General features: G+C 41.8%; 1 protein-coding gene across 1 annotated transcript in view; it reads right to left on the bottom strand.

Moving 5' to 3' along the window:
* RAB17 (RAB17, member RAS oncogene family) overlaps window positions 1-17,982 on the bottom strand; it is a 60,582-nt gene that overhangs the window by 26,065 nt on the left and 16,535 nt on the right. The window contains exons 4-6 of the mRNA XM_073646678.1: window positions 14,150-14,275; window positions 9,601-9,694; window positions 38-162 (exon numbers count right to left, since the gene is read on the bottom strand). Of these exons, the coding sequence (XP_073502779.1) occupies window positions 41-162; window positions 9,601-9,694; window positions 14,150-14,275 (342 nt within the window). The 3' untranslated portion in view covers window positions 38-40. The remainder of the gene's footprint in view (window positions 1-37; window positions 163-9,600; window positions 9,695-14,149; window positions 14,276-17,982) is intronic.

The raw sequence follows: 17,982 nt of genomic DNA, 5'->3' as shown, positions 1-17,982 counted from the left end.
ACAGATACTATGTCACTTATACGTTGCTGCGACTGACCTTTTATTGGAAGTCGCAGCATCTTTGCCTTACACTGGTGGGATGTGTTTCGACAAGAGTAATGTGGGAGTCCCTTCGGTGTTGCTTATCCTCCTTTTGTTGCTCCAAAGTCAGTAGTTCGTTGGCTGCAGGTAGATAAAATAGAAATTGGATCAGTAAGATTACAGGAAGCATCTGACCATTAAATATGAATGAGCATTAAGTGGTAACATCACAGAAAACAGGGGAGTGTAGAGGATGTGCTTGGCGTGTAATGTATGAAGAGATCCTGTGCAGGGACATATAAAGTGGAGAAGTGAATGATGGAGCTTAAGATTAGAGATAAAACGTCCCTGAGGAATGCAGTATAACATCCATCTTATCATTCCCTCCATTACACACCACAGTGATCGCTGCTATCATGCTCTGTTTAATGTTATACCACACAATGTACAACTGAGTATAAAGAGAAAATGCAAAGACTTCTAAAAAATTATAAATGAATAGTATAATGTGTTGTTAAGCTCCAAAAGTAAGAACTGTCAATATACAGTGCAAAAGTCTTAGGCAGGTGTGGAACAAAAACTGCAGAGTAAGATGCTTTATAAAAAAAATAAAAGTGTTAATAGTTTATTTTGATCAACTAATGAAATGCAAAGTAGATGATCAAAGGAGAAATCAAAATCAAATCAATATTTGATGTTTCAAACATCTATGAGAACTAACCACAGATCTTCTGTGGATGTAGGATTGCACAAATTCTTCTGTCTCTTTGTGTAATCCCAGACAGGCTTGATGATGTTGAGATCAGGGAAATATCATCACTTCCAGGACTCCTTGTTCTTCTATATGCTGATAATAGTTCTTAATGACTCTCTACTTCTGTATGCTTTGGGTCGTTGTCCTGATAGAAAATACATTTGGAGCTAGTCAGATGCTTCCCTGATGGTATTGTATGATGGATAAGTATCTGCCTATATTTCTCTCCATTGAGGACATCAAAAAATGGGCGACGTTAAGATAGTAGACAAGTGGCCAGCCAAGAAAACAGATGAAAAAGGTATCCTGCTTACTTCCCTTTTGAAATTGGAAGACGCCCAGAAGAGTCATCAGCTCAGAACAGGCAACAACCAATGGGACCTAGTTACAATCCACTATTGTTTGGACAAGTCTGGCCAGAAGTGGTCTTCATGGAAGAATTGCCACCCAAAACCACAGAAAAAAGTGACTCAACTATGCACAAAAACATAGGAACTGGTAGGCAGGAAACTGCCAGAAAATGCTATGAACTGAGGAGTCAAAATGTGAAATGTTTCACTGTAAAAGAAGGCAGTTTATTTGCAGAAGGGCTGGAGAGCAGTATAATAATTTGTGTTTGCAGGGAGCAGTGAAACATGGTGGAGGTTACTTGCAAGTTTGGGGCTGCATTCAGCAAATGGATTTGGAAATTTGGTCAGGATTAATGGTGTCCTCAATGCTGAGGAATACAGATAGAAACTTATCAATTATGCAATAGAATCAGGGAGGCGTGTGATTGGATCCAAATTTATTCTGCAACAGGATAATGACGCCAAACATACAACCAATGTCATTAAGTACTATCCTCGCATAAAGAAGAACAATGAGTCCTGGTCGTGATGACATGGCCTCCACAGAGGCCTGATCTCAACATAATCGAGTCTGTTTAGGATTACATGAAGAGACAGAAAAATGTACTCAAGTCTACAACCACAGATGATCTCATATGTTTGAAACAACCTCCCAGCCGAAATCATTCAAAAACTGTGTGCAAGGGTACCAAGGAGAATTGCTGCAATTTGGAAGGCAACAGAGTGGTCTCTCAAAATATTGACTTGATATAGATTCTTTTTTTTTTTGCTCATTCGCTTTGTCTTTTCTTAATTGATAAAAATAAGCTAGTAACCAGGGGCATAACAATCGCGGTCACAAAGAGTGCGAACGCAACCCGTCCCGTACTGGAGGGGGGCCTGCCGACCCCGGGGCCTACTTCAGCTGGATATACGTCTGATTACGCACATTCATGTGAAATGTATTGTGGCGCAGAGATTCCTGTGCCATAACACACACCACCAGCCAATCAGAGGCCAGAAGCTGATGTCGGCTTGCCAGGTATTGGCGTCGCATGGCAGTGACGTCATGCGTCGCCCTAGCAGGCAAGTCGATGTCAGCTGCCGACCTCTGCGCTGGACACAGCAGAGAATGCCACATGTCGTGGGAGCGGAGGAAGGTGAGAATGGGTTTTTTTATGCCGAGGCAAAACAGAGGATATATATACCAGGAAGGGGCCCAGGATGGAGGACATACATACCAAGAAGGGGAATATATATACCTGGATGAGGACATATATAGCAGAAAGGGCCCTCAATGGGGGACATTTATATATCAGGAAGAAGCCCAGGATGGGGGACAAATATACTAGGATGGGGGACATAAATACTAGGATAAAATACATATATACCAAGAAGGGGGACATATATACCAGGTAGTGGCCCAGGATGGGGGACATACAGTACAGACCAAAAGTTTGGACACACCTTCTCATTTAAAGATTTTTCTGTATTTTCATGACTATGAAAATTGTACATTCACACTGAAGGCATCAAAACTATGAATTAACACATGTGGAATTATATTCTTAACAAAAAAGTGTGAAACAACTGAAAATATGTCTTATATTCTAGGTTCTTCAAAGTAGCCACCTTTTGCTTTGATGACTGATTTGCACACTCTTGGCATTCTCTTGATGAGCTTCAAGAGGTAGTCACCGGAAATGGTTTTCACTTCACAGGTGTGCCCTGTCAGGTTTAATAAGTGGGATTTCTTGCCTTATAAATGGGGTTGGGACCATCAGCTGTGTTGTGCAGAAGTCAGGTGGATACACAGCTGATAGTACTACTGAATAGACTGTTAGAATTTGTATTATGGCAAGAATAAAGCAGCTAAGTAAAGAAAAACGAGTGGCCATCATTACTTTAAGAAATGAAGGTGAGTCAGTTCGAAAAATTAGGAAAACTTTGAAAGTGTCCCCAAGTGCAGTTGCAAAAACCATCAAGCGCTGCAAAGAAACTGGCTCACATGAGGACCGCCTCAGGAAAGGAAGACCAAGAATCACCTCTGCTTCTGAGGATAAGTTTATCTGAGTCACCAGCCTCAGAAATAGCAGGTTAACAGCAGCTCAGATTAGAGACCAGGTCAGTGCCACACAGAGTTCTAGCAGCAGACACATCTCTTCAACAACTGTTAAGCGGAGACTTTGTGCAGCAGGCCTTCATGGTAAAATAGCTGCTAGGAAACCATTGCCAAGGACAGACAACAAGCAGAAGAGACTTGTTTGGGCTAAAGAACACAAGGAATAGACATTAGACCAGTGGAAATCTGTGCTTTGGTCTGATGAGTCCAAATTTGAGATCTTTGGTTCCAACCACCATGTCTTTGTGCGACGCAGAAAAGATGAACGGATGGACTCTACATGCCTGGTTCCCACCGTGAAGCATGGAGGAAGAGGTGTGATGGTGTGGGGGTGCATGGCTACCACAGCATCTTGCAGCGGCATGCTATTCCATCCGGTTTGCGTTTAGTTGGACCATCATTTATTTTTCAACAGGACATTGACCCGAAACACACCTCCAGGCTGTGTAAGGGCTATTTGACCAAGAAGGAGAGTGATGGGGTGCTATGCCAGATGACCTGACCTCCACATTCACCAGACCTGAACCCAATCGAGATGGTTTGGGGTGAGCTGGAACGCAGAGTGAAGGCAAAAGGGCCAACAAGTGCTAAGCATCTCTGGGAACTCCTTCAAGATTGTTGGAAGACCATTTCCGGTGACTACCTCTTGAAGCTCATCAAGAGAATGCCAAGAGTGTGCAAAGCAGTCATCAAAGCAAAAGGTGGCTACTTTGAAGAACCTAAAATATAAGACATATTTTCAGTTGTTTCACACTTTTTTGTTAAGTATATAATTCCACATGTGTTAATTGATAGTTTTGATGCCTTCAGTGTGAATGTACAATTTTCATAGTCATGAAAATACAGAAAAATCTTTAAATGAGAAGGTGTGTCCAAACTTTTGGTCTGTACTGTATATAACAATATACCAGGATAAGAGACATATACAGTGCTGGCCAAAAGTATTGGCACCCTTGCAATTCTGTCATGTAAAACTCAGTTTCTTCCTGAAAATGATTGCAATCACTAATTCTTTGGTATTATTATCTTCATTTAATTTGCTTGCAAGGAAAAAACACAAAAGAGAATAAAGCAAAAATCAAATCATTGATCATTTCACACAAAACTCCAAAAAAGGGCCGGACAAAAGTTTTGTCACCCTCAGCCTAATACTTGGTTGCACAACCTTTAGCCAAAATAACTGCGAACAACCGCTTCCGGTAACCATCAATGAGTTTCTTACAATGCTCTGCTGGAATTGTAGACCATTCTTCTTTGGCAAACTGCTCCAGGTCCCTGATATTTGAAGGGTGCCTTCTCCAAACTGCCATTTTGAGATCTCTCCACAGATGTTCTATGGGATTTAGGTCTGGACTCATTGCTGGCCACCTTAGAAGTCTCCAGTGCTTTCTCTAAAACCATTTTATAGTGCTTTTGGAAGTGAGTTTTGGGTCATTGTCCTGCTGGAAGACCCATGACCTCTGAGGCAGCACCAGCTTTCTCACACTGGGCCCTACATTATGCTGCAAAATTTGTTGGTAGTCTTCAGACTTCATAATGCCATGCACACGGTCAAGCAGTCCAGTGCCAGAGGCAGCAAAGAAACCCCAAAACATCAGGGAACCTACGCCATGTTTGACTGTAGGGACCGTGTTCTTTTCTTTGAATGCCTCTTTTTTTTTCCTGTACACTCTATGTTGATGCTTTTTCCCAAAAAGCTCTACTTTTGTCTCATTTGACCAGAGAACATTCTTCCAAAACGTTTTAGGCTTTCTCAGGTAAGTTTTGGCAAACTCCAGCCTGGCTTTTTTATGTCTAGGGGTAAGAAGTGGGGTCTTCCTGGGTATCCTACCATACAGTCCCTTTTCATTCAGACACCGACGGATAGTACGGGTTGACACTGTTGTACCCTCGGACTGCAGGGCAGCTTGAACTTGTTTGGATGTTAGCCGAGGTTCTTTATCCACCATCCGCACAATCTTGCGTTGAAATCTCTCGTCAATTTTTCTTTTCCGTCCACATCTAGGGAGGTTAGCCACAGTGCCATGGGCTTTAAACTTCTTCATGACACTGCGCACGGAAGACACAGGAACATTCAGGTCTTTGGAGATGGACTTGTAGCCTTGGGATTGCTCATGCTTCCTCACAATTTGGTTTCTCAAGTCCTCAGACAGTTCTTTGGTCTTCTTTCTTTTCTCCATGCTCAATGTGGTACACACAAGGACACAGGACAGAGGTTGAGTCAACTTTAATCCATGTTAACTGGCTGCAAGTGTGATTTAGTTATTGCCAACACCTGTTAGGTGCCACAGGTAAGTTACAGGTGCTGTTAATTACACGAATTAGAGAAGCATCACATGATTTTTCAAAGGGTGCCAATACTTTTGTCCACCCCCTTTATTAGGTTTGGTCTGGAATTATATCCAATTTGGCTTTAGGACAATTCTTTTTGTGTTTTTTTCATTGAAGACAAATTAAATGAAGAGAATAATACCAAAGAATTTGTGATTGCAATCATTTTCAGGAAGAAACTGAGTATTATCTGACAGAATTGCAGGGGTGCCAATACTTTTGGCCAGCACTGTATACCAGGATGGGCAACATATACCTGGAAGGGGCCCAGAATGGGAGACATATATGCTAGGATGGGCCCTGGGTGGGAGACATATATACCAGGAAGGGGGACATACAGTCATGGCCGAAAGTGTTGGCACACTTGAAATTGTTCCAGAAAATGAAGTACGGTATTTCTCCCAGAAAATAATTGCAATTATTATTTCTTATTATTATAGCGCCATTTATTCCATGGCGCTTTACATGTGAAAGGGGTATACATAGCAAAAACAATTGCAATAATCTTGAACAATACAAGTCAGCAACTGGTAAAGGAGGAGAGAGGACATGTTTTGTTATGCACGCTTATCTACTTTGTGTGTATTGGAGAAAAACAAAAAAAACAGGGAAAAAAAAGGCAAATTGGACATAATTTCACACAAAACCCCAAAATTTGGCCGGACAAAATTGTTGCACCCTCAACTTAGTATTTGGTTGCACACCCTTTGGAATAAATAACTGCAATCAATCGCTTCTTATAACCATCAACAAGCTTCTTACACCTCTTAACTGGAATCTGGACCACTCTTCTTTTGCAAACTGCTCCATGTCTCTCATATGTGAAGGCGCCTTCTCCCAACATCAAGTTTAAGATCTCTCCACAGGTGTTCAATGGGATTTAGATCCGGACTCATTGCTATCCACTTCAGAACTCTCCAGTGCTTTGTTTCCATCTATTTCTGGATGCTTCTTAAAGTATGTTTGGGATCATTGTCCTGTTGGAAGACCCATTGACTTAGGACACAAACCCAGCTTTCTGACACTGGGCAGTACATTGCAATCCAAAATTCTTTGGAAATCTTCAAACTTCATGATGCCTTGCACACAGTCAAGGCAGCCAGTGCCAGAGGCAGCAAAACAACCCAAAACATCTATGAACCTCCACAATATTTAACTGTAGGTACTGTGTTCTTTGTAGGGCTTATTCCGTTTTGGGTAAACAGTAGGATTATGTGCTTACCAAAAAGCTCTATCTTGGTCTGATCTGTCCACAAGACGCTTTCCCAGAAGAAGTTTGGCTAACTAATGTACATTTTGGCAAACTACAGTCTAGCTTTTTATGTCTTTGTGTCAGCAGTGGGGTCCACCTGGGTCTCCGGCTATAACGTTTCATTTCATTCAAATGCCGAGGGACAGTTTGCACTAACACTGCTGCACCCAGAGTCTGCAGGACAGCTTGATTGGTGCTGTTTACCCACCATTTGGACTATCCTGCGTTGAAACCTTTCAATTTTTCTCTGTTGTTCACGTCCAGGTAGATTAACTACGGTGCCATGGGTTGTAAACTTCTTGATTATGTTGTGCACTGTCATCAAAGGAACATCAAGATCTCTGAAGATGGACTTGTAACCTTGAGATTGTTGTTATTTTTCAATAATTTTGGTTCTCAAGTCCTCAGACAGTTCTCTTCTCCTCTTTCTGTTCTGCATGCTTAGTGTGGCACACACAGACACACAATGCAAAGATTGAGTCAACTTCTCCCCTTTTTATCTAGTTTCAGGTGTGATTTTCATATTGCCCACACTGTTACTTGCCACAGGTGAGTTTGAACGAGCATCACATGCTTGAAACAAAGTTGTTTACCCACATTTTTTGGACAGGTGCCAGCAATTTTGTCCGGCCCATTTTGGGGGTTTAGTGTGAAATTTTGTCCAGTTTGCCTTTTTCTGTTTTTTTGTGTTGTTCCAATACACACAAATGAAATAAACATGTGTATAACAAAACATGTGTAATTGCAATCATTTTTGGGATAAATTTTTCATTTTCTGGAACAATTTCGAAGTTGCCAACACTTTCGTCCATGACTGTATATAACAGGATGGGGAACATATAAACCTGGAAGAGGCCCAGAATGGGGGACATACAGCTCTGGCAAAATTAAGAGACTACTGTAAAATTTTCATTTTCTCTGATTTTTCTCTTTATAGGTATATTTTTGAGTAAAATGTACATTGTTGTTTTATTCTATAAACTACTGACCTCATGTCTCCAAAATTCAAAGCTACAAATTTTGTATTTATTTGCAGCAAATGAGAAATCGTCAAAATAATAAAAAAGAAACAGTGCTTTCAGAACTCAAATAATGCAAAGAAAACAAGTTCTTATTCATTTAGAAACAACAATACTCATGTTTTAACTCAGGAAGAGTTCAGAAATCAATATTTGGTGGAATAATCATGATTTTTAATCACAGCTTTCATGCGTCTTGGCTGCTTTCCATCAGTCTTTCACACTGCTTTTGGGTGACCTTATGCCACTCCTGGCACAAAAATGTAAGCGGTTCTTCTTAGTTTTATGGCTGGTGACTATCCATCTTCCTTTTGACTACATTCCAGAGGTTTTCAATGGGGTTCAGGTCTGGAGATTGGGCTGGCCATGACAGGGTCTTGATGTGGTGCTCCTTCATCCACACATTGATTGACCTAGCTGTGTGGCATGGGGCATTGTCCTGCTGGAAAAAACAGTCCTCAGAGTTGGGAAACATTGCCTGAGCAGAAGGAAGCAAGTGTTTTTCAAGGAAAACCTTGTATGCGGCTTGATTCATACGTCCTTCACAAAGATTAACCTGCCCAATTCCAGCCTTGCTGAAGCATCCCCAGATCATCACTGATCCTCCACCAAATTAAATAGTGGGTGCAATACACTGTGGCTTGTATGTCTCTCCAGGTCTCCGTCTAACCATTAGACGACCAGGTGTTGGGCAAAGCTGAAAATTAGACTCATCAGAGAAGATTACCTTACTCCAGTCCTCTATGGTCCAATCCTTATGGTCTTTGGCAAACTTCAGCTTGGCTCTCCTTTGCTTCTCATTGATGAAAGGCTTTTTTCTAGCTTTACATGACTTGAGGCCTGCCTCTAGGATCCTGTTATGAACTGTTCTTGCCATGCACTTCACCCCAGCTGCCATTTGCCATTCCTTTTGTAGGTCACTTGATGTCATCCTGCGGTTGCGGAGTGACATTTGAATAAGATGTTGGTCATCCCGGTCAGTGGAGAGTCGCTTTCGCCCTCTGCCGGTCTGTAGCTTTGTTGTCCCCAATGTCTGCTGCTTTACCTTGTTGTAATGGACTGCCGTCTTCGAAATTTTAAGGATGGAGGCAACATGATGCTCACTGTATCCCTCTGAAGGAATGCCAGAATTGAGCCCTTCTTTCCCTCAATCAAAACTTTTCAACTCCTTTGGCATGGTTAAAAGTGATTTTTTCATTCAAATTACTTTTGGGCTATTCCTAGCACATGTTTTGCAATCCAGCTTGTCCTATTGCAAGAGGATTGTGAAGACCACAGCAGTGTTTTTTATACTTTCCCTCTTTACATAAGATTTGGTTCAGGTGATCACCTAATCAGAAGCACATTAAGTAGAATGAGGTGGACTTTGGTTGGAGTTCAACAGACACTGGAATGGAATGGCTGTCAGACATGTAGAGATGGTGATTTTTAGAAAACTGTGCAGTGGTCTCTTAATTTTTGCCAGAGCTGTATACCAGGGAGAGGACATATATACCAGGAAGGGTTCCATGTTTGGGGACATTTGACCAACATGCAGGGGGGAGGCCCAGTTACAAATTTTGCACTGGAGCCCATCGCACTTTAGTTACGCCACTGCTAGTAACTCTTCTATTTTTTAAAGCATTCTTACATTTTTTCCACACTTGCCTAAAAGTTTTGCACAGTACGGTGTACATATGTATATAACTTTTCAACTTCTCAGTTGAGGAGTCTTACATTTTGGACCACGTATGTACACTTTTGTTGAAGTCATATAAAATAAGTAAACTCACCTACTGCTTGAAAAACCTCTTTCACACCATTCCCTGTCTTCGCAGAAGTTTCCATGAACAGAAGTCGTTTTTGTTCAGCAAAAGCTTGTGCATCCTGAGAGTTAAATATTTCATAGGAAAAGGTCAATGATGAAAAAGTGACACAATTTCTGCCTAATGATTGGAATTTGACTTTTGCGTTCCATATCTGATTTGATTTCATGTTCCAATATCTTTTGAGAATATTTTCAGGCTAAAGCACTATTCTTTAGGATGTACTGAGTATTTCTGTGCAGTTTTCATGTGCATGTCAAATTAAAAGGAAGATCCACTTAAGGCTATGTGTGCACGATCAGGATTTGAAGCAGAAATTTCCTGAGCGTTTCTGCATCTCTTTGGCAGGAAAAACACTGGTAGTTTTTGATGCTTTTTTGATGTGTTTTTGACGGGGTTTTGAAGCGTCTTTGTACATCAATGAATGCTTTTTGGAGCTAAATAAAGTTATTTGGTGGGACATTGCTTGAACCCTTGAATTACTGTCAGAACTGGGGTGAGTATATTGGTTAATTTGAATGATTAACGAATGTGTTTGTTGTATTTCAACTAAAGTGTTTGCTCTGTGTCTGTGTGTTTATTTAACTCTTTACTTTACTTTAATTAGTTTTGGTCATGAAAAGGTCTGATTGACACCTTGTCATCACCAAACAAAAGAGCTGGGTGTCAGCTAGTCCCATTCACCCAATCTTCATTAGTATTTCTATTCATGTAATTTATGCGGCTGCTGTGAGCCGGTATTTTTAGCCTGGGAAGGTGCCATTTACAAACATGGTCCCTGGCCATTAAATAACATCTCACAGCTGGTTCATTAGCCGCTACGTCCCCCTGATCAGCAGTCACCAGTGCTTTGGACGCAGAGCATTTTTGTTGCATCCAAACGTGGTGTTCTAATGCCACACTTTTGTTGTCAGTACATATGAATCCACCGCATATAATGACACTTCAATCGGTCAAAATCTGCAACGGAGACTAGCGTGTCCGCTACAGAAATTGACATGCTGCGGGCGAGTTTGGGTACGTGGCCATGGTCAGGAGCCGCTGCGGGTTTATACAGTGTCAAACCTGCAGTGTCCAGATGTTAGTATAAAGTGGATGGTATCGCTAGAAATCCCATGTTCACTATGCATGCATCAGAGGCTGCGGATCACCCGTGGACACTGACATGCAGCGTGTCTTTCAGGACCGAAGCATGTCAAATTCTCTTCTGGAGTTGCTAGTCTCCGCAACAGAAATTTAACCACTACAATGTATAGAATGCGGTAAATACGCATGGTTCAGTGAACACAATATGCATTCAATAGAATGCAACGTTTTGGAAGCAGCAAAAAATATGCATTCAAAGTGCTGCTACGTCCGGATCGTGGGCACAGCGACTAAAATTTAAAAAAAAAATAGCGTGGGTTCCCGCATCATTTTTATAACCAGCAGAGGGAAAGCCAACCGCTGGGGAAGAGACCATTAGGCAATAATGTTCCCTGGCTATTAATATCAGCCCACAGCTGTTTTTTTAGTCTTTATTGGTTTAGATTACAGGGGGAACCCAGAAAAAAATTGACGTGGGGTCCCCTTATAAAATCTAACCAGCAAAGGCTAAAATAGACACCTGCAGGCTGATATTAATAGCCAGGGAAGGGGCCATGGATACTAGCCGCCTCCACGGCTATTAATATCACCCCTCAGCAGTCCCAGAAATGGCACATCCATAAGATGCGAAAAATCTGGCGCTTAGCCTCCGCTCTTCCCACTGCCCTGTAGCGGTGGCGAGTGGGGTAATGGGGTTGGGGTTATTGTCAGCCATGTATTGGCAGCAGACGTGAAGCCCAGGTTAGTAATGGAGGGCGTCTATAAGACGACCACATTACTAACTGCATGGAAAAATGGTCGCCGCTTTTTCAATAAAAGACATGGCCAGAGTAAAGTATTTTAATTAAATAAAAAACACATGGTTTTAATATTTTTTTTTATTGCACTCTGTCCACAAAGCCTGAAAAAAAAGTAAAAAAAACAAACAACCATATCCCTCACCTGTCTGCCGTCAACGACGTAGTCCACGTACCACCAGCGATTATCCCACGACGATCCGGGTCACTTCTACAGCAGTGACATCAGCCATCACTGATGTCACTGCTGTAGAAGACAGTGAGCTTACCACCCTGGGAACATTCTTGCGTGCCCTCTTCCCGCAGTATACCGCTGGCTGCCGGGGAGATGGCATCGCCGGGGACCAGGAGGACACCGGGGGCCACCGGACAGGTGAGTATAAGGTTTATTTATTTTTTTTATTTTTTTGACTGTGGGCATGCGGGCTGGGTAGAGCAGACTGCTGCTCCTCCCATCCACGCCGCTCTCGCTGTTATCAGTGAGAGTGGTGGTCGGATGAGAAGAGATGTAGTCCTCCTCTCCCGACCCGGGTACCAGAGCGTTTCGGGTGCGATTTCGCGCCTATTGACTTTCATTGAAACGCAGCATATCTGCAGGTATAGATATTATACCTGCGGGTTTGCTGCGATTCAATGTAAGTCAATGGTCGCGAATTTGCGGTGGAAACGCCCAAACAATGATCATCCTGCGAATCTGTAGCAGAAATTTTCGCATCATGTGCACAGCATATCCGGATTCATATTGCAGTACCTGTCAGACCTATTACAAGCGTTTTCATAGTGTTTCCACGGTGGGGAAAACGCCTCAAAAAATGCATAGTGTGAACTTAGCCTTAAGTTGTTGCACTCCAGTTTTATGATTGTTTCAGTTTAAACTTTTGTGCGACAAATTCTTTGTGTAGCCCTATCCTCATGCATTCTGTATACATGGTAAAGAAAACTGCGACACTGCTGGATCATTATGTGGATACAGAGTAGTCACCTATCTCGCTTGATAACTTACCAATAAGGGTCCTAGAAATAGAAGAAAATATTTATTAATCAGTTATGCCCATTTTGGGCTCAGACTTAACCCCAAAATTCTCAAATTATTCAAAAGGTTTCAAAAAGTTTAAAAAAGTCACAAAGTGCACAAAAAGTTTTACGCTTTGCAATGGGCTTGTCACAGGTAGAATCTCATCTATATTGCTGTTACGGTATTATACTGCAGATTGGCTACTGGATAATCTAACACATGGATAGGGAAAATAGCACAAACTTTGTCACAAATCAGTTCCTAGTCATAGATTTCATAATAGTCCAAAATCCACCAACTTTAATGAGAGGTGTGCGACTTTTAATAAGAAAATTGAGCATTACTCAAGGAGTTTGTATGTTCTCCCCGTGTTTGGGTGTTTTTCCTCTGCGTTCTCTAGTTTCCTCCCACAGTCAAGGGAGATACTGATAGGGAATTTATATTGTGAGCCCCATTGGGGACAGTGCCGATAATGTCTGCAAAGTGCTTTGGAATTAATGGGCTATATAAGTGAGTAAAATAAATAAATCTTGGTCAGAATTTTCTGTGTGTATTTTGCTTATGTTTTCCTTACTGATATAATTAACAAACGGTTTATGTGGTGCTACAATTGAGTTTTGTATTAAAAACTTCTAGGAACAACTGCACTAGAACTGAAGCAAACGAATACATGAAATATGTCCTTTTTGTATGAATTTGGATACTTTGGTGTTCAGAGACCTGAATTGTTTTTGAAGGACGTTTTGTGACTTTTTTTTGTGCAATTTTTATTGACAAGTGTAGCCAAACTGCAATAACTGTTCCAAAAACATTTTTCTGTATTTTTTTTTTTTTCCTATTTTTGCTAGCTGTGAAAATGGCCTAAAAGAGCAGAAAGCCTCTGTGCTGCCACCTGCTGGTTATATTCATTACATTCTCCAAATATATAACATTCACAGTACCGTCAACCCAACTACCGAAAAGCTCATTGAAATACTATTTAGGCAGGTTGACGCTTATAAAACATACCAGATTGCAAAAATAGCAGTGTGATCTGCCGAGCATGGCTCTATGCATCCGGTTGCTGCTCTGTGCTGCTATATAAATTAATTTGGTTGTATTACAATTTAAAGAGACCATGCCAAAGAAGACTGAGAAGTGTTGGGCAGGAGCGGACATACCATTGATGCAAACTATGCAATCACACAGGTGTCCAATAAGTAAAGGCCTGCATTATGTGTCTTATGTACTACAAAGGGCCCATATACAGTATTTTCACAGAGGCACTCTTCTGTCTGTGTCCACCCTTGGTGATGGGTAATAGCCTTCTGCACAATCCTCTGTGTATTCTGACTACAGACACAGCTTTAACATCAAAGCAATAATGTTTGTCGTGTTCCTTACTTCTAGCATTGGCAATGAATTGTGTGTAAATATAAATGACCATACCCAGTTCTCTATCCCTGTAAAGGCCTCCAAACTGGAGCAATGTACTTAGACATGTGCTGATACCAGCTACAAACAAATCTTTGATTAATTGAAGCCTCTATAGCATTTTGCATGTCGTCCTTTACAGGTCCAATGTGACATTTTACAAAGTAATCTTACAATAATTAGACATGACAGGATTCTGCTGTACCTCTGCTGAAACCTTTCTATCATCTTGAAGGTCACTTTTGTTTCCTACCAATGCGATAACCATCTCTCCGCTGCAGATGTATTTTTGCAATTCCTGAAGCCAAATTTGAGCTCTGGTGAAAGTCTCCTAACAGAGAAAAGAGAAGAAATGTCAGCAAGGAGAACAGATGATATCAAATCAGAACAAAGTAGATGTTCATGAGATTCAAGAAGTCTTACCCTCACCTGTGCACGCCTAGTATTTTGCTTTCCTACAATTTTCATATCAGTTTTCTTCTATGTCCTAAGCAAATCTTTCCTCAATTTTGCTTCAAAGCAACCCTCCAACCTGGCATTGAAAAGCGACTATCCATTTGTCATGTATTGTCCAGCTTCCTCATGCTCTGTTTGCCTCCCATTGCCTTCTCCACTGAGATGGACTTGATGGTCCTGTTGCATCCATGATGACTGCCATAGTGGCATAGATAGCACTGGCAAATTTGAATCACATCTCCTAAGCACATGTGAGGCATGGGACACATTCTTCAGACTTAAAATTGTCCCCATGCCATTGTTTCGGCCATTTGTTATGAAGCACGACATTTGTTCACTTAGATAATGGCCAACATTTATCAAGAAGGTGATGAGAGTTTTTGGTTTAAACTAAGGTTCCGTTTATACAGACCATCCGTCGGCACGATACAATCGCCAATCGATCAGCAAACTTTTACTGATCAGCAGTCGTTTACATACAGTACAGACCAAAAGTTTGGACACACCTTCTCATTTAAAGATTTTTCTGTATTTTCTTAACTATGAAAATTGTACATTCACACTGAAGGCATCAAAACTATGAATTAACACATGTGGAATTATATACTTAACAAAAAAGTGTGAAACAACTGAAAATATGTCTTATATTCTAGGTTCTTCAAAGTAGCCACCTTTTGCTTTGATGACTGCTTTGCACACTCTTGGCATTCTCTTGATGAGCTTCAAGAGGTAGTCACCGGAAATGGTTTTCACTTCACAGGTGTGCCCTGTCAGGTTTAATAAGTGGGATTTCTTGCCTTATAAATGGGGTTGGGACCATCAGTTGTGTTGTGCAGAAGTCAGGTGGATACACAACTGATAGTCCTACTGAATAGACTGTTAGAATTTGTATTATGGCAAGAAAAAAAGCAGCTAAGTAAAGAAAAACGAGTGGCCATCATTACTTTAAGAAATGAAGGTCAGTCAGTGCGACCAAAGTAAACGATGTGCACTGAGCAGCCTGTAATAGATTGCTCAGTGCGCATACGCTGCCATAGTTCTGGAAAGTGCGAGTCCAGTTTCTACAAAACTGCACATTCGAGAGTGATGATCTTTGCGCTGCGCAAAAGATCATTTCACCTGATCAAAAAGCATCGGGCTCATTTATCGAGTGATCGTCTGCCTGTTTACATGGCAAAATAATTGTGAAACAAACGTTTCTAACCCCTTCACAATGGGACGAATTTCTGTTTTTGTATTTTTGTTTTTTCCTCCTCTCCTTCCTGAACCAGAACGCTGTTATTTTTCTGTCTACATACTAATATGAGGGCTTGTTTTTTTGCAGGACGAGTTGTACTTTTGAATGACACCATTCATTTTAACACATAGTGTACTGGAAAGTGGGAAAAAAATTCCAAGCGGGGAAAAATTGTGAAAAAAAACACAATTTTGACATTGTTTTTTTTTTTTGGAAACTGTATGGTGTACGTTTTGTGGTAAAAATGACCTTCCAGGAAGGAGACCAGGGTGGGACACCTTAAACCAAGGAAGGGGCACAATATCCCCAAGGAAGGAGACCAGGATGTGGCACATTAACCTCAGGAAGGGAACTAGTATGGGGCACATTATCCCCAGGATGGGGCACATTAACACTAAGAAGGGGACCAGGATGGAGCACATTATCCCCAGGATTGGGCCCATTAATCCCAGGATGTGGCACATTAACCCCATGAAGGGGACCAGAAGACCAGTCCATTAGCCTCCTCTTTTAGAAAATAAGTTTTCCCATGCTCCATCAGGCGTCATTTCAGTTTACATCTAACAAGAGAGGACGATATGTAATAAAGGACAGGGCGCTATAAAGAACAAAAATAACAAGAGGAATCAATATGTAAGGAATGGTGCTGTACATAACAAGGGAGGGCACTGTGTAATAAAAGACAGCAATATACATAATGAGAGTAGATTATATATGTTGCTTGGTCGCCATAAAAGGAGGGGGGCCTAAACACATTTCTTGCACAGAGACCCAAAGCTGTCAGTGTCTTGTGTGTTGGGACAATTACCATTATTAACTTTTTTGTCTTTTAGGCTGTGTGCCCACTATGCGTTTTTTAAGCGTTTCCGCAGTGGCAAAAACGCTGCAGAAACGCTTAAAAAACGCATGGTAGAAGGCCTGCCATGTTCCCCAATGATAATCCGCATGTGCTTTGCGCATGCTGCGGAAATTTCCGCTGCGGATTATCATTGCGGAAAAAAAACGCAGCACTACCAATTATTTTGCGGAAGCGCTGCGTTTTTGCCTCCATTGACTTGCATTGGAACGCATGGATTACGCATTACTGTATATGTAGATGCGCATTCCATGCGTTCCAATGTGCGGATGGTGTAAAGATGTGCGGTTGTGGATTTTAATAATCACCTAGGCAGGTTATCGATGCAATTAGTTTTATTCCTTCCGACCATGATGAACAGAAATTCCAGGTAAATGTCCAACAGGCAATTCTCTTAGTCTTTGAGTTTCCAACCTGGGATCAGTAGTTCCACTGCCCCGTACCAGGTGATACCCACTGTCCCCCAACTTTTGGTTGGCCCACAGCTTTTTGTATCTCCCGCCAGTATATTGGCAGCATATGCTCCTTCGGATGATGGATATCATGACCGAAGCCCGTGATACCACCCAGGTCTCAGTCCGACTAGCAATGAATCTTCTCTTTCTCCTGCACAGGGTTCAGCCTCCTGAATCAGCAGAAGAGCTCATCCCTCCCTCCCCCAGCTAACTGTGCCTTAGTGGAGATATTTTCTCAGGTGGAACCCATCCCCTGGGTTTGCATGTGAGACTACCTGTGGTGACGGAGAGAACAATGGCCCAAGGTCTCGGAGATATGGTCACTGAATGGAATAGATACCTGAGGTTGAACAGATGAGCAAACAAATCACTAACAAAACACAGCAAGCAAATTTCTAACAAAACACAAAATTAAGATTGACGAAAAGGGGTGCTCAGTGCTGGAAAAGTATTTAGAAAGTGGCCAGGTCCTCACAGATGGTACCCGGGTTTGGAGGACAGGAGACTCTCCTCCGGACCCGGGTACCATAGAACCTGTGAAAAAAAGAATAAAATAAAAAATAAATGTTATACTTATCTTCTGATGACCCGCGGTGTGCTTCATTCACTTGCCGGCAGCTCGCGATGGACTGGAGGACCTGCGCTGACGTCATAGTCATGTGACGGATCACGTGATGCTGACGTCGGCAGGTCCTTCAGTGTACCGCGATCTGCCAACAAGGGAGAACGGAGGGAAGCAAGACTCCGGGGGCCATCAGAAGGTAAGTATAGATTTTTTTTTTTATTTTTAACCATTCTTTTACGGTCACACTATATAAATACATGCCTTTTGCATGGCTTTAGGCTATGTGCCCACGTTGCGGACCTGAAGCATATTTTTTACGCTTCTCCCTGGCGGGAAAATCGCATGCGGATATTACATGCGGTTTTCCCGCCAGGTAGAAGCGTTTGTGAGGCGTCTTTGCATGCATTTCCGCATGCGGGTTATCAAGCACTTCTCCAAGCATCACTTGGAAAAGTGCTTGACAACTTGT

The sequence above is a fragment of the Phyllobates terribilis genome, unplaced genomic scaffold (assembly GCF_046119375.1).
Source record: "Phyllobates terribilis strain yellow unplaced genomic scaffold, ASM4611937v1 Scaffold_9__5_contigs__length_417890890, whole genome shotgun sequence".
Taxonomy (NCBI): Eukaryota; Metazoa; Chordata; class Amphibia; order Anura; family Dendrobatidae; genus Phyllobates; species Phyllobates terribilis.
This window is presented reverse-complemented; position numbering and strand designations above follow the sequence as displayed.